Raw genomic sequence first — 19,005 nt, forward strand, 5'->3', positions numbered from 1 at the left:
AAATTGCAATACCTAAACAAAAGTGTGAAAGCGTTGTTGAGCACAACAAGCAAATATGGTTTAGTAAGCAACATTCATGTTATCACAACATAGATAGCGAGTACGTTGACACTTATCCTTGGCGTTTCAATATTATGGTAGAACAATATTTCACTAATTCCTCTACATATAATGATGAAACTGATATTATTTACCGCCTTTTCACGTCCGAATCGTTCGAAATGAATGTTTAAACATAGTTAGTACTTGAGCCGAGCCGAGATTTTATCACTTAATTTTGATTGAAATGCGTATTTTGAAGGGAAGGAAGAAAACAGGATTTCAAATTGTGTAGCAGGAAGAGAGTATCAGATGAGCCCCTCAATTGGCATATAAACTTCTCACCTTTAATAATAATAAAATAATGTATGTGTGTTTCTGTCTGTCTGTCTGTCATCAGCTTTCCGCATAGGAAAGTGTGACGTACAATCACCAAATTTGGTACACGGATAGAGGTTCACAATATCTAATCGTGTACTAAGCTCTTTTTTGAAATTTCGGGACGAGAGGGTCAAAATGTACTCACAAAAGAAGAATATAAGTACCCGGGACACCTCGTATTAGTATTAGACTCATAGTTTTCAGGTCACTGACATTGATAGTAATAATCCCAATGCCTTGCAAATCAAACCTTAGCTCCCATTGTCACGATAGTGTGTGGAGGTCATGAGAAATAAGGGTCTAGGTCAAAACTCCCACAGCCAAAACTCCCACACTGAAAAAATGTCAAAACTCCCACACAATCGGTCATAACTCCTATACAAATGGACAAATCTCCCAAATGCACTAACGGTCAAAACTCCCACAGGCAAACCTCCCACACTGAAGAAATGTCAAAACGCCCACTCAATCGGTCATAACTCCCACACAAACGGAAAAAACCTCCCAACTGCACGAATGGTCATAACTCCCACAGCCCAAACCCCCACACTCAAGAAATGTCAAAACGCCACAGAATCGGTTATAACTCCCACACAAATGGACTAAACATCTCCACATAGCAACGGTCACAATCCCCACATAAATGGACAAAACTCCCACACAAATGGACAAAACTCCCACACGCAGAAATTGTCACAACCGCCACGCAAATGGACAAAACTCCCACACAATCGGACAAATCTCCCACACAATCGGACAAACCTCCCACACTTTGAAATTATCATGGTTGCACGTCTTGTAAGTTTCACACGCTGAAAATAATGAAAAGAAGTACAAGGGGATTTGTCCACTTATCACCTTCTCTACTTTGGATCATAAGAGTTTTTTTTGACTTTTCTAAATTATTTCAGCCTGTGAAATTTACAAGACGTGCAACCAGAATCATTTCAAAGTGTGGGGGATTTGTCCGATTGTGTGAGGGTTTTGTCCATTTGTGTGGTGGTTATGACAATTTCTGCGTGTGGGAGTTTTGTCCATTTGTGTGCTAGTTTTGTCCATTTATGTCTGGATTGTGACCGTCGCTATGTGTGGGAGTTTTGTCCATTTGTGTGGGAGTTATGGTCGTTGGGGATTATGACCGTTTACCTGTGTGGGAGTTTTGACCGTTCGTGCATTTAGGAGATTTGTCCATTTGTGTGGGAGTTATGACCGATTGTGTGGTCATTTTCACATTTTCTGAGTGTGAGAGTTTTGGCTGTGGGAATTATGACCGTTCGTGGATTTGGGAGATTTGTCCATTTGTGTGGGGGTTATGACCGGTTATGTGGCCGCTTTGACACTTTTTGAGTTTGGGAGTTTTGACCTGCTCCCAGAAATAACATGTCCAAAACACTAGTTAAAAGTAACATGTTGAGAATGACCAATATTAGTGTCAGTTTTCGGGATCTCTGAGATGAACAGAAACACCTTTGACGCCATTCGAGACCACATTTAGCCTCCATTGTAATGAGGTGTTATGAGGGCGTGAAAACTTTCATGTTCAAAATGCCCGATAACAGCGTCAAATTAATATTTTTCGGGCGGTCGATGAGATGAATAGTAACACACCCACGTCATTTAAGTCTAAATTTACCTCTCGTCGTCATAGGAGGTTGAGAAGGGACACATGAAAAAATTGTGTCTAAAATGGCCTGTACTAGTGTAGAATTAACAGTTTTCAGATCGCCAAGCTTATTGGTGTCAGTCAATATGACATTTAAGCCCAAGTTTAAGCAAGAAGGGACATGGTCGCGAACTGATAGAGACAACGCCGAAGATGTCAAGATCACTATTTATTTATTTATTATACTCATACTGACATGAGCAACGCTGAAGTTGCTACTTTTCGTTATTTCTTTCTTTCACTGATATTGATATGAACAACGTCAGATACCTTGCTCTACGTTAATTATACACTTCACTGATATTGATAGGGGTAACACCGAAGGTGTTGCTTTTCCTTATTTACTTACCTCACTCCCCATTCAAAGAACGGATATTTCAGCTAGATAAAAAATAAGGAGAACCGTGTTCTTTCGTTTTCAGAAACTTTTGCTTTTGCTTGCAAAGGGAGAAAGGGGCAATTTTCTGTTATATTTTAATTTCTGATTGTAGAATCATAAAATACCAACTGAACGGCTCACATACTAAGATAGACGGGATATGTATACGACGAGCAGTCGAAAAGTTTTCTGGAATTTCATTGTAACTATTTATTACCACAATATATATACACATTCACTTCATTGCAGGAGTTCTTAAGAACACACACTTGTTCCACGACTCTTGCCATTTCATGAAACAATGCTGAAAGTCCTGTTGTGATGTGTTTCGAAGTTCGGCTGTGTTTCGCTTTGGATGTCTTCTGCGATGGCATAACGGTTACCTTTGAGGCTCTTTTTGATCGTGGGGAAAAGCCAGAAATCCGGTGATTTAGCACCAGCGAATCATATCGCCGTTATAGAAGACATCCAAACCAACGCAACGGCTGAACTTCGAAACATACCAAAACAGGGCTTTCAGCGTTATTTCTAGGAATGGCAGGAGCGATGAAACAAGAATATTCTATCTTCCAATTTTATATTCACAAAATGCCGAATGTTGGGATTCCCTTAAGTTAGAAGTATGAAATGAAGTATAGAAACATTTTATTAAAAATAAGCTGACGTCTCTTTTAGTGTTACTTTTATAAGATTTTCACTAAGCATTATTGCTTCTGTGAGAAGAAAAACAATTGTCCTAGTGTGTGATAAACTTTGTGTATATATACGAAGTAGAAAATAAGAAAATAGGACGAGAAAAAGGTTTGTTGAAAGTGAATAAAGAACAGGAAGAGAACAAAGTAACAATATTGACAAACACTTCGTCAACGCAAAAGCTGTCTGTAGGTATCAGAAGACTAACGAGTCAATAATTAAGTTAATGGAAGAGCTAATAACTGGTAATTTTTGATTATGTACACAACTCACTGGAGTTGACTAGACGCTTACGATATGCAAATCTATATTTCAACGCCCAAGCATTACACAAGGCATAACAGGATTAGTAAGGTGTGTAATGGAACATAATCACTAAAGGAACGTAAATCAAATCGTGATGGCGTTTGCCGGAAAATTTTGATGACAAAACACATGGGGAATGAACATTTCCATGGTACAATTTGCACAGTATAATAAGATAAGTATACTTTATTGCTAATCATAGAAAAAATGTGTCATGAATACTCTCCAGTTATTTACTAAAAATTACTACGAATATTTTAAGAATTTTGATAGCCTGTAACAAAGATATTCTAAGCACTCATTCAGTACTTTGACTACCCCTCCTCATCACTTCATAATGGTAACATTATTAAAATACGCCAATAATAGTCATATACTTATCCTACCCTTTCTTTCTCCGTATGTTCTATTAGTCCCTAAAGTACCATTTCTTATCAAATAACATTTTATAATCTCAAATAATATAAATAATTTAAATAATACTTTATATATTATAATTTTACTTTTGGACGAAAAAAATATCAGATACTGTTTTGATCAATGTCCTATTCTATTTTAAATTATTTCAAATTATAGTATTCCAGAGTATCAGTGGGTGTAGCGTTTCATGTTGGTCTAGTGACTAAAGCATGTGTCTTTGATACGTGTGGTCTCATTTTAGATTCCCCGCGGAACAGCATTGAAAAATTTGAGCACCTTACGGTGGTTTGAATTCCACCAGAAGAATGTAGAGTTAGCTGGTTCGAGCAGAAAACGAATGAGAAAGTCGAAGGAAATGATGAGGGAGAAATGAACAATTTTAGATATTATTAAGAAGAGGAAAGGAAACTGGTTGGGACATTGGTTATAAAGGAATAATATTATGAGACACGTGCTAGAGGACATAATGGCAGGAACTGAAAACCGTGAAGCTTGTTAGCTGCGGCGAGTGACTTAACAATAATGGCAGAATAACTATGACGCTGATGATGATTAAACTGTAAGTACACATCACATATAGTCTCAGTGTACAAAAAGGGTGCTAAACTACAGGAAACAAACAAACCAATATTAGTTGGTATAATATAGATGTCGTATTATTTTATATACATTATTGTACGGAAGTATATTAATTTCGTTTTTTACATTCTTCTTCAATGTGTATATCCTATTAGGATCATAATAGTTAAACTTACAACATTGTACTTTTAATTTGTTCTATATCCTGCACGATAAGTCTTGAACGAAAATGAATTTTTGAATCCTCTTTCTTGACAATAGACAGCTTAAGTGATTATCTTGGCTAAATTCCTCAATAAAGTCAATATTTTTTAACATCTTCCAAAATAACGATGACTCTATATTCAATTTAAAATCCATGGCTCCCAAGCTTCTATGCAACACACACAGTAGCATACTATTTTTTTAGGCATATGATAAAAGAATGTATAGCTTTTCTCACTGCAAAATGCCTCTTCGAATAGCCCATACATGGAATCACATGATCCTGTTTACTGCCTCTGACAGAGTTAATTTAAATCGATGCATTCTATTATTTGCTACGTGTAATATGAGTTTTAAACTATGTATGAGTTTTCTAATAGTATATACATAATTTATTATAATGTTCGAGAATGGAGCGTTAATCGTAGAAGCAGATTAATCTATCATGATGTACCAAATTTGTAATCTTAGAAGTGTATTGTGAAATTTCATATATATATATATATATATATATATATATATATATATATATATATATATATATATATATATATATATATATATATTTTAAGTTCTAGAAGGAAGAATACAAGTTAGGATCACAATTAAGTACCATACCTTATAAAGTAATACGTTCATCGTGTGCGTATTCAATACTATATTTGTTTCCGAACTACGATAGAAAATTTACATATTTCATAAGTATAGATTCAATGTGAGTAATATTTCTGCTTACTTGTTATTAATTATTTGGTGGTATTCAGCGATGATACGTTTCTGGACAAAGTACACTAATGGTTATGTGTGTGCAATAGTGTATAGATGACCGGGATATTTAATTTATATTCTCACTCGCCAAAATGTTCTTACACCATCTATAAAATCTGATAGAAAGAAAATAAACCGCAAATGAAGTATGACCAATGAGTCTCCTATTGAACATGAAATGAAATGAAATCTTTCAGTTTTACGTCCCATAGTTCTTCCGGCTAGGCAAAAGGAGATGATTATGATTATGATGATGAGAAATGAATGCTTTGGTGGAATTAATAAAGGGAGAGGAAAAGGGAGAACCCGGAGAAAATCCACGCACACGGTGTCTGTCCATCAGAAAGTACACTTGGTGCGAGCTGAGATGAAACCGAGTACCTCATAGACCAGGGGTGAATGCTGTATCACTGAGCCTCCGCGGTCCCTATGAGTATCTCATTCTAGGCTCTGATCGTATGTGGTTACTTTGTCACTATTGTCCAGCAGGATAAGGTTAATATTAGTATCACGAAGATAGCGTAAAGCATTCTTATCAGTACATAATCTCTAAGCTGGCTTGCAGTATCTCATAGACCAAACCCTTTCTGACAAGTGTAGAATATGATCAAACGACGCCCAGTTCTGGACTCTGGCAAAGATTATATACCAGCTAGAGTCAAAATCTAGAGTGCATGTGTGCCATCGCTCCCTAGACAGACATTGCTCATCTATAAAACCGGCTATCAGCCCGAGTACTAGCTGCTCGTGGTGATTACATTTTATAAAATTAAATATTTCGTTCAATGCATGTTGCGTTTCCAAATGTGTTAAACAGTGGAACATTCATAGGAGCTAAGGAGCTCTAAATTTACGTCTATATCTGTGATTGAGTTTCAAGACGAGGCTTCTTGCCACGGATTAGAATTAACATATTTTCAGTTTCACTAAGAGAAAATTCCTCGTTGTGCATAATTCTCTTCATTATTCGTAAACTTGTAAACTCATTAAACAGGTAGCTGCAGTTCTATCACAGATGACAGTCGGTTTTGTTGTCTTTCACGCATCTTCAATATGAAAAAGTACAAAACTCACATTTTTTAGTAAGCATAAATTGCATTGGTAAGAGAATAGCATTAATAAATTTATTTTTTTAGTCAAAAACAAAAAAATTGCACATTTTGCCATATATTTCAGAGTACAATACGGACATGGACACTCGTCTTAAAATACAAATTGTCCATCTACATAAACTAAGACGTCTGGCAGGCATGGTCCTGTATAGTAACACTTGTCTGACGACCTTCATGTTGCAATCAATGTTACCTACCATCAAAGTTACCTACGAGTAAGGTAGTTTCATGGACACTTACTCGCTGTAAATACTGACTGCGGAATATAAACGACATTACTTAATACTTTGACCCCCTTCTGCTCAAAAACACAAAACGCGCTTTGTTATGTGTTATGGTATACTAAACGACTAACTATTCCCAAAATTTCAGATTTTATTTTATCCATTCCCATTGGAGATATTAGACAGTGAAATATGCTAAATTAGCATAATTCCCAAAACTTTACAATTTTTTCAGGATTTTGGGAGCAGCTGCAGGTCTGTAAATTTTTGTGTATTAACTTGTGACCCCGGACTACATGCACACACACATTCAACCCTCTACGTCCGTTGTTATCTCTTCCCAAACATTTCTTCAATGTCCAGAAAAGATTTTATGAACAAAACACCTCCTAGAGTATGACGTCATCACTTAATACTTTGACCCCCTTCTGCTCAAAAACACAAAACTCGCTTTGTTGTGTGTTAGTGTATACTAAAGGACTTAACTATTCCCAAAATTTCAGATTTTTAAATCCAGGCCCATTGGAGATATTGGACAGTGAAAAATGTTAAATTCGCATATATCCCCAATTTTACGATTTTTTTTAGGCCTTTGAGAGCAGCTACTGGTCTGTAAATTGTTGTGTATTAACTTATGATCCCGGACTACATGCATACACAAATTCAGACCTCTACGTCAGTTGTTTCCTCTTCCCAAACATGCTTTCAATGTCCAAACATGTTGCTACTGCAACCCTGATTTCACCTCCTTCAAGTGGTTTTAGGAAAAATGTTAAGAGATCAAAGTGTTAGCTCTGCACGAGTTGGAGACGTCCAGCAATTTTCAATTTAGTAAGACAAATCTATGCTGAGATATTCAAAACAACGTAAACGCCTAAAATCGAAAATAAAATCACAAAATGGCGTCAGCCCCTGTGTCGCCATGGGATGTTATAAAAAATAATTAATTGTGGTTTTGAAGTACCCTAATATATAATAAACACCCATACAAAAATTAGATTTTTGGAGATGGTCGAGCAGCACATGCTTGATCACTTAGAATGGATTGACTCGATAGTGATTATATACTTGCCTACACTTTACATCTTTTAACTTTACTTCTTAAAGTAATTTTAAGTATTTAATGTTACTAGCAGCATTTAGCATTATTACTAGAAATAAAACAATCAGGCCAGTTATATGATCTATCAATATTAATTAAAAGTTCCCATCCTATATGCTAAAAATGTTATAGCATTATATAAACATTTTAAAGCAACAACACACAATAATGTGTCGTCCAATCATTGATTGAATAAACATACATTGTTTCTTTAGTCTGATAAAACCCATTCAATTAACAGTGTTAATTCTTTTCATAAGAAGTTAGATTTGTGGAGTTAGATTTGTGAAATAATTAATTATAGGAGTTAGATTCTTTGATGGAGTTAGATTTGTGAAATAATTAATTATAGGAAACTTCTGCTAATAAATGTTTAAGTAACATCGAAATTAATCATTCAGTTTTAAAACATTGCTAATTATTGAAAATATGGATAATTCATTCAAACCACCTGATTTTCTTGTTCTCTTTATTTGATTGTATTGGAAACAAAAGCACAAAACAAATAAGCTACAAAAATAAGATGTTTGGCACAAAAACTAATACATATCAAATAATAAGCTTACAATTATTTTAATTAAGGCCGTAAATAGAGTGCTTTAATTATATGGTCTCAACCACAATAACACACGTAAACCTTTAGGGGCTATTTTATCATTTAATATTTGTACTACGAAAATTTGAAACCCTCGCTTCATTTGTAGTTAGTATAACGCTCCGTCAAACTATTGCTAATTTGTTTGTTTGGAAATGAATGTCCCTACTCAGTACGAAAGCTATGTGCGGATGTGCAGTATAATGTAAGGTTATATATATATATAAAATTCAGGTTTACCTTAGATTCAAACTAATTACTCACTTCAAAAGTAAGAATATTAATGATATTACGCGTCATTGTTCTTAACAAAATAAAAAAAAATACTTGATTTAAATACATTGTCACATCTCAAAAGTTGTAAAACTGATACTACAATTTTAAACATCGATATTAGAATTGCAGAAAAAATACCAAATTTAAGGAATAAACCATTTAAAAAATCGATACTAAGACAAATATAAAAGTATTTATATCAAAATTCAAAGAAACAATGTTCAAATTTAAAAATCAATACCAAAATTTAAACAAGCGAGATCAACATGTTGAATTTAATACTAATAATATTACAAAAATATCATAATTTCAACATTAGTGTAAGAATTCAAAATTAAAATTTAGAGAATCAATTTTGAAGTTTTATAGAATTAATATTAAAATTCTTAAAGATCGGGCAAAAGTGGCAAATACATAAAGGAATTTTGGTAAACCAAACTTGTTTAAAATCAATATTACATGGTCGAGTGTCTCTAGGGATTCACGCAAGATAGGCTTATCTCGTCTCAAAAATATGTCATAAAAGTGACTGCTTGAAAGTTAGATTAAATTTACTTGTCAGATTTGTACTCAAGTTTGTAAGGCATGCACCTCTACCGTAGATCGAACATGAAACAACACCACATTTAGTTACACAAACATACTTAAGAAATCAAAACTCTTGTAAGAAATCAGTAAGTAGTAAAATATTTTAGATACGAATTTTCTGTTTCTATGCATGAAAATACTGTACATAGTAGGTTAAAACTAGCCTTATAGTTGTTTCACTATTAGTTACACATTTTGGATCTAATTTCTCTAAACAATAATTTCAAAATCAGTATTCTATATTCTGCAACGCTGTTTAAGAAATGTTAATAACTACCCACCACCGACAACGGATGCATTTTTCTTGAGAACGATTCCGATTCCCGATCCCCGAAATGAGGCCTGACCAAATCGCTTTCGAGACACACCTTTTGGATGTGATCATGTAATCAGACGAAAATTGCTTCAAATGTCATTTCAGGTGAACAGGCATAACTGTGTGAACTAGGCTGATGACAATCCTGATATTATCAACATTTTCCAACTGAACCAGCCTGACATTACAATCTATTATCCAGTGGAGGTGTTGCAGTCAAATCTGTTATGGTACTGTGTGTGGGATTAATCACCTTGAAATGTTTTGTGTCATGGTAGTAAGACAACTCTGCAACAGAGTTAACTTCGCCTAACTCAGCAAAATGAGGGACCTTATTTTGGCAAGAAGAAACTACTGTAACCAAACTTTTCCCACAGGATTGGTGTGGAAGAAGGTGGAGCACCGAAAGGCCACCATGTTCCCCTGACCTAACACCAATGGATTTTTATTTCTGGGGTATCATAAAGAACAAAGTTAAATGAGCACATCTCAGAAATATTTATTCAAAGTCATTGCAGATAAGATTTTGTGTCGTACTGTGAGTCATCATGTTATGGAAAGGTTCAAAACACTGTAATGTTGAGGCGGGTCAACTTGAGCTCTTACAAGATTAGCTATGGTTAAACAAACGTAAATATGGTTTCAAATGGAAGTACATAAAAAGTATGAACAAATATCATTGTAACAAATACATATAGAAGTACTAAACAGTGTATACCTACTAAACGTAAAACTACTTTGAGTCTACTCTGTATGTACGTACCATTTTTTGTATTCGAAAAGTCATTTTAGTTGTTTATATTGATCTTGTTTAGGTTGAAGGGTTTACCAATGTACGCAACAGAAACAACAGCACAAACACTAAAGACAAAAAGATCCTAAAAGAAGGCTTCGCAGTGTATAAATAAAAAAGAGAAACTAGGAGGAAAGGAACAGAGGAAACTGTTTTGGAGTGTTGTTGGACCTCTCGTCTGGAAGAGAGTCATCAACCTGTTAATGGAGTAGTTTCCGGAGGTTGCACTCTTCTGTACATGTCACACAGACGCAAGTTGGTTTAGAAGATAAAATCTGTTAGGTCAATGGAACACAAGTCCGGTGAAAGCTTATCGATCAGGGTAATTTGGAAGAATCTTAGCTCCTGACAGCTTAGGTTAGTAATTTAAAGTGTGATCGTTTCTACCCAAAGCTCTTGAACATTTTCTTCAAGTTTTTTTTTTCGCGAAACGTTAATCAACTTGATTGTAATTAAGGTAAAATAAAATAATGGAAATTTAACGAGATAATCATATATAAAATAATACTGGAATGTTCATTTCTGAATCTCTCCTAAGGAAAACGAGAACTAACCTTCTATCGTAGGAATACAATATTGCCATAGTTTAAAAAGGAAACAAATTATTAAAATAATTTTCTCCTCACTCCACTAAAGACATTAGGAGGTCTGTAGTAGATTATACCTTCTTTTGAGACAGTAATGTTTACATATTAGGAGGTTTTATGAGGAAATTTATAACTGGGGGAGTTCTCAGTTTTTAAAACCATAGATACTTGAATTACTGATTAGAAAATTAACAATTCGACATGTATCGCACTCATTTACTTAATCTTAATTCTGTTATTCAACTATCTACGTTATCAAACTAAGAAAGTTACTAGTTTTACCTTGACACAATATGAATTCAAATTTACTTAAAGTTGGTTGAAAGTCAAATTTAGTTGAATTCAAATTTAGTGAATTCAATATGAAGTCATATTTAGTTAGAAATTTACTCAAAGTTAAATTAGATTTGTTTTCACATTCAGCACCATTTAAACTCAAACTTGTGGTTTCCTTATACTTAAATGACTATTGTTCTAGTTCTTTCCGTTCCCAGAAAAACGAATTCTATTCCTGGTGGAGATTGACATAGTTTGGATCTCATGTTAAAGCTCATAATTAACGTCTTATAAAACATCTTCGATGTGAAATGGAGTTAACCTTCTAAGAACAAATTAAACAAATAAGAAACTATAAACTGAAGATTTTTAAATGCTTATTCCATGTTTGTTTTCTAGCCCAGTGGTTCTAAACACTTTTTGATTGGCGTCTCACTTTCCTGAAGGTCTAAGACACTTGTTTGATATTTGTATTATAAATAATAATAATATTTTCTATTATAATAGTGAAACCAATTAGTTTTCATAATGACTATATAGCACTGAGCATTATTGCTACCACTGGAGGTGTTGACTGGTACAGTATCTCTCGATTTTAACTAATATAAATTCTTCATGATTTTTAAATTCTAAACTTTCAAGAAACACATTAGGTGACTACGTGACACACCAGTGTGTCGCGACATATCGGTTGAGAACCACTACTCTAGCGTTTGGTTAATATCGATTTGTTTAATATATTTTCATTAAACTCGAACTTTAATAATGATTTTATCTTACTGATTTTGTAAGTACTCCTTACTTTATGAACAAATAAAATTTGAGATAAATAACTTTAATATTCAATAAACAAATTTAAATGAGGTAATATTAAAAATGCAAAATTCATTTTGTGAAAGCTGGGATATTTCACGACATATGAAGAAGAAATCAATAAAAGTCATCAAATCATTAAAATCTCAGTTACTTCAAAGAAATGAGAAAAGTTATTTCCCAGATAAATCAGTGGGTTAAAAAAAACAAAGGTAACCTTGTTAATGAAGATCTTTAAAATGAATAGTTAAAAGAGAATTATATATGTACTGTATCAAAATTTCTTTGATTGTAAATGAAATGAAATGAACAGTTATGCCGGCTAGGCTAAATGAGACGATGATGATGAGAAATAGTCAAATGATGGAATGAATAAATTGGGTGGAAACGGAAGAACCCCAGCAAAAACCCACAAACACGGTATTTGTCCACCACAAAGCTTACTTGGCGCGAGCTGATATCGAACCAAGGACCCCATGCATCCCGCTCTACCACCGGGAATTGTCTTTGATTGTAGACAATTTGATCACATATGTATCGTTAGTTGTTCATTCATTTCTTCGTGTCCAGAGAAAATTGAACAAAGTTGATATGCAGTTATATCGTGTTTTGCTTAGGACAATGCGACATAATATTAAATTATCATAAATGATATAAATATTACCGTTTGATTTATTGCTAAATGATTAATTTCTTTCTTTTAATAATGTGAGGTAACTTGAATCGTAAAATTGTCTACAAACGTATTTTGACAAATCACAGACACATTTATACTATACGAATTTTATGGATTATGGAAATAGGCACTTTACGTTTTTGCTTATTGATAACTAGAAAAATAAAATATTATCGTCCACTACTGTTCTCGTACAGTAATGTATGTTGATACTTTTTATCTCTCCACGTAGTGATTTCATCAGTGGATAAGAAAACTATACCTCATACTGAAAACGATATTTCTTTTCGTAATTTCGTTTCTTACTCTTTCTTTCGTTGCACGTTACCAACAAAGAGAAAAAAGGGAGAAAGAAAAAGAAGGAAATGAAGGAAATTTGTAGAAATGGCTATCCTCAATGGTCTAAAGGGCGCTCGGGGAGAGCGATAGAGGTAAGTAGGTATAGAAAACTGAAAGGGAAGAAAGGCTGAAAGACACGAAAGAATAAAGCTGATACTTAAATCCAATCGAGCCCTTAATGCTCTTGTTGGGAATCTTCTGTGGGGTCATTCCATTACGCTCCACTGTACCTAAGATTGGTTCTGCGATAGCTTTCAGATCCGTAATGACACGGGCTATAGGGTGCGCTGAGACAGAGCTTCGGCTAAGATAGATTCGGACATCGATGAAACAGTGTTACCAACCAACTCTGCGATATAAACCTACGTATTTTGCTAACATCTACGTGTGTTCCTATTTAGTTCCAATATACTACTAGCCTGAAATTATACCACAACGTTAATCGTTACTTATTTAAGCGCCATGTAGGATGAATGATAGGAAGGATTTATATGAAATGTTCGACTACGAGTAGCGTAGAAGTTAACGCTCTCGCCTTCGATGCGAGCGGCCACGGGTTCGATTCCCGGTTGGGGCACTCGGTCGACAAAGTGTAAAAAGCTTTTCCAGGCCAACCACCCTGACTGAGGATTTCCTGGGTTTTTCTCATTCACAACAGGCAAATGCCGGGATGATACCTAACTTAAAATTCCCAGACCACTTCCTTCCTTCCCTTTCCCCGGAAAGTGTGCTCATCGAGGGACGTCATCCCTCATGTACATGACGGACTAAATGGCCTTAGATGCTGAAATCCTAGAAATCTAAATCCTAATTCTAATCCTAACACCAAAATCAAATAGTTATTACAGAAATTATCGAGAAATATGTTTTTAATCAGGGGGTGAATAATGCATATCACATGAAGAGAGCATATTTACTGCTCACTCTCAACTGATAATAATCCCAAACACTGGGGATTATGGAAAAGAGTCAAAGAAAATGTGCAAATATTATTACATCAAAACCGAATTAATTTTAAAAATGTTATCATTGAATTCTGAAAGAAGTCATGAAGAGGAGTTAGTAGAATAAATCCACTACTTTATTCTATATTGATTTTAACTACTTGCAGAAGGGATGATAGGAAAGTCTCAAAGAAAATATACGACATAATACGCCAAAATCAAACACTTTTTAACGAAAAGTATCGTGTAACATATTTTGAAATTGGGAGGGAGGAAGTTGGAGAATTGTCATTTTTATTCTTAGCAAATTTTATCTCTAGGATTGCTGTGGGGATGCTTCTAATGCCATACAAAATATACATTAGACCCTAAGTTTGGCTATGATCGAATAGTTTACACGTGGCTTACATTGAACAATTGCCTTGTACATTCACGTGTAAACTTGTTACATGCGGGGTGTACCGCTTTATATTTGATGGATTGCAATCCAAAAAATAAGGTTATTTCTGCATATGAAAAGATACACAATATCAAGTTCCAAATCATCAGTTAAGTTTTACGTGAGTTATCGTGAAACAGGTGGACAAAGGAACAGATGGACAAACGTACAGCCACACAAATGAAAATCGATTGTAATAGTAGAATCTTCACGAACATCGCTTCCATTAAAACAAGCAACTTTTTGAATGAAGTATGTTTAAAACTAATTTAATTGTTGATTATATTTTTAATTGAACTCATCCAGTTACTTAAATACGCACACCAAATTCCAAAAGTAGTATGCTAACAATTACAAAATCTGATAAATAACTTTCCGTTTGCTACATTCGACAGAAGTGACACTATTTGGTGGAACTTTTCTCTGAAGAATTTTGCTGCTACATATCAAGTAGATATTTTATAGATGTGTACGCTGCGTTGCATTGCCCATCGCGGAGTTCCCTCATAGTGGCTTTCGCTGTTAATGATTTTTCTACCCATGGCTACTCCTCTAAAATCATAAGTCAGAGTGTGAAGATGGAGTAATCCTTGATTGTATCTAAATTGGGAACAAAAGCGAGAAGAAGATAAACCGAATATTGAATTGATTTTTTCTTAATTTTCAACTGAATCAAAACAATACTCCAGAATATTATATGTATATATATATATATATATATATATATATATATATATATATATATATATATATATATACGAGGTTGGGGCAAAAGTCATGGCAACTATTTTTTTCTTGCAGATATGTGAGCGGATCACAAACTTCTATGTGTCATGTGGAAGTTCTGCAGACATAGTGTGTATGCAGAACAACAGATGGCTCTGCGATAGCTATTAGTAGCACAGCGAGGGCTGTGAAATCAGTCAGTTGGTGAGTGTCATGCGAGATGGAAGTAACCTGTGTTGAGCAGCGCGTTTACATCAAAATAGCCGTTCTCCGAGGGAGAAATGCGATGGAATGTCACAATGAATTAGTGGAAGCCCTTGGGAATAATGCCCTACCATACCGGATAGTAGCACGGTGGGTAGGAAAGGTTCACAAGGACGTGTGTCAACCAGTGATGAACAAAGTTCAGGACGACCTGTCAGTGTGCGGACCGACGTGGCACGTACCGTCATCGAGCAGCTCCTGGATGAAGACAGACGATTGACGCTACTGGAGTTGGCGGAGCAACTGGCATCAAGAAACGCACCGTCCACAGGATATTGCGTAATGAGCTGCAATTACGCAAAATCGCATCTTGGTGGGTACCGCATGCACTGACGGAAGTTCAAAGGTGGATAAGTTATGCAATATGCTCAGATCACCATGCACGCTGGCAACAGGACGGCGATCAATTCTTGTCACGAATAATTGCCATCGATGAATTTTGGGCCAGGGCATACCAACCGGAACTGAAACGTCAGTCCGCGGAGTGGCGACATGCTGGATCACCAAGGAGGCAGAAGTTCCGTCAGAATCCTTCCCCAGTCAAATTGACTGTGATCGTTGCGTATGACGTCAGGGGTGTTATTGTTTGCCACTTTGTTCAACATGGCAGAACAGTGACCGCACAGTACTACAGGGACTTCCTGGTGCGACAGGTACGACGTGGCGTTCGGGAGAGACGTCTGGATCTTGTGAATAGTGGAATAATTCTGCATGACAATGCAAAACCAGATAAAGCAGAGTGTGTAGAGCAGCTACTGCGACGTTGGGGATGGGAAGAATTGGAGTACCCACCGTACTCTCCTGACATTTCACCCTATGACTTTGAACTCATTCGAAAGATTAAGGAAACACTACGTGGTAGGCGGTTTGCAACACGCGAGGACATTGCTAATGCTGTGCGCGAACAGGTGACCCGATTCACACATGGTGCGGCAAATGCTGAGGCGGATAGTATTCAGCGCCTCCCACATCGTTGGCAGCAAATGGTGCAAGTAGCAGGCGACTACTTTGAGGGTCTTTAGACCCAAGTTTGTCATGTCAACTGTATGTGTACTGTGTTGTTATTCTTTTGCACCGAGAAGGTCATATTGCCCTGTATACTACCGTAATAAATTAGTGTGTTACGATATTTTAGTGCTATTCATTGTCCACACATGTAGTTAACACCTTGTCCTTTCGTCTGTATATGTCACATTTTCCAACCGGACTGGTATCTTCAAGAAAAAAAAATAGTTGCCATGACTTTTGCCCCAACCCTCGTATATATATATCCAGGGGTAAAAGTGGGGGTAACGTGGCAGATGTCGTTCCTCACTTCCAAAAAGATATACCAGAACTATGTAATAACCTATTCATTATGTATTATATTATTAATATGTATACATATTATTAATATGTATTTCTTCTTGCATTCGTAAGATGCCGTGTCCGTAAAGAAAATCTAGAAAATAAAAATCAATACAGGACCCATAGTAATAATTTATTATTGTTTTAAGTATTTTAGTATTTCCATCTGGACCACAATAAATAGAGACGAACTTACGTTCATATTTGTCACCTTGTGAGCAATACCATATCCAGAACACTAAGAAAGGGAGAGGCACAAGATAATATTTGGAAAGAGCTAACTTGAGTTCATCTTATAATCTTGACTTTTCTCATTTTATATCATGTATGTATCTAAGTAACAACTGAAAGTTTCAGCAGAGGCTGAAGTTGGTCGTAGAGGGGCTTAGCTCCCCTGGACACCCTCTAGCTAAGAGCTTGCTTCTGAGTTTTAACTTTATTCGATACTCATTTATAATAAATGATATTAAATATTTAAAAGTTAATGTTTTTCTTGTTTAAGATGTTCGAGCATATACTGCATAATGTATGCATAAACTTCTCATTTACTCCTGTGTAAATTTATATGTAGAAATTTTACATACTTGTGGGTTTGAAATCGCTTATACCTACAGGTAAATGCTCTGTTGTTGTCACTTAATATTAAATTATACAGTGATGAGTGTATGCATGTATCAACCTTACCTACCATATTGAAGTTTCTAACTACTTGTGCAAACATTGAAAGTATGTCAAGCGTGCATGTTGAATCTCATATGTGATGTGTTTTGTTTTACTCTTTCATCTCATGTATACATACACACACATATGATTATATATATATATATATATATATATATATATATATATATATATATATATATATATATATATATATATATATATATGTGTGTGTGTGTGTGTGTGTGTGTGTGTCACTACAATACTCTTCGTTTTTACACCCTTCTCTGGAAAAGCCAACTCTAACAGCACAAGCCACCGCAACAAGTATAAATAAAAAGTGTTCACGCGTGTGCATGTGTTGCATGTACGTATATATGTGTTATGTAAACCAAATAAGTTATGTATACAGTGGCAAACTGAATATATTACCTCAGGTGTTTTATCTTACGCTTTGAAAACACTCATCTCTATGTAAACCTGTATACATAAGTATGTACAGTAGTATATGAAGGCTTTCGTTCGTATGTGTTTATATATATATATATATATATATATATATATATATATATATATATATACTAAGCATATGTGTACGTGCAAGTGTTTGGAAACTCATGTGTTATGCCGGACAATGTAAATTTTCAAACCAAGAACTTATATACACATTTCGAAAACAGTTAGTTCTTTGTTTCAATGTGAATGTGAAACAAAACAAATGGTTTAAAACTCATAATTTGTATATGTATGCTTATTATTTTATTATGAAAAGTATTTATGCATTTCCTTATATAAAATATGCAATTTCATTACTTTACTTTAAACATTTGTAGTTCCTGTCATTAAGAGAAATAGCAGGAATTTTGTGATAAGTTGGCTTCAGGTAGGATAATCGTCATTCTATTATTATAAGAAAAACCAAGCATTACTTAGTGACGCATTTAGAAGCTCGGCTCTTCTACGCACTTTTGCTATCAGCGCCTTCAATAATTACGTTTCACCACCCCTTCATCCCTTATCTTATACAACTAAACGTTATATAACTAAATTATGCTTAATTACCGAGGAGGCCACACTAGGAGAGAAAAATAAGCATGCTGTATCATTAGTGCGTAGTTTCTGAGCACTTCTAAGTTAATGTAAATTAAAGTTTCTTCTTTTCCTATTTATTACTGTATAGATTCAAAGTGTATAGCGCTTCTATCAAACGTAAAAATCATCTACTTGCTCTTGTTTTGTTTTATAAAAGAAACTTTCTCACACTTAAAAATATTAAGATATGATTAACTTTCTAAATTTTGCGGCCTAGGCACGGGCCTAGTTGGTCTAATGAGAAACGCAGCACTGGCACTACTAAAGCGTTTTCTTACCCATCTCTGGATTGGATATATCCCAAAGAAGACTACAGAGGTACGGCCATCTAATAATAAGAAAAATACTATGTGGTCAGATGAGGGGCAGCAATGGAATAGTTGAGAAGACATGTAGAGCGAGAC

At 35.0% G+C, this 19,005-nt stretch overlaps 1 protein-coding gene across 1 annotated transcript; it reads left to right on the top strand.

Moving 5' to 3' along the window:
* Window positions 1-15,458: 15,458 nt before the first annotated feature.
* On the top strand, window positions 15,459-16,524 carry LOC145692289 (histone-lysine N-methyltransferase SETMAR-like). The gene is made up of 2 exons (XM_081767587.1): window positions 15,459-15,680; window positions 15,898-16,524. Exons 1-2 carry the CDS (start codon window positions 15,459-15,461, stop codon window positions 16,522-16,524), a joined length of 849 nt encoding a protein of 282 aa, XP_081623713.1.
* Window positions 16,525-19,005: the final 2,481 nt, after the last annotated feature.

This window comes from Thermobia domestica, chromosome 8, assembly GCF_964235325.1.
Source record: "Thermobia domestica chromosome 8, izTheDome1.hap1.1, whole genome shotgun sequence".
Lineage (NCBI taxonomy): Eukaryota > Metazoa > Arthropoda > Insecta > Zygentoma > Lepismatidae > Thermobia > Thermobia domestica.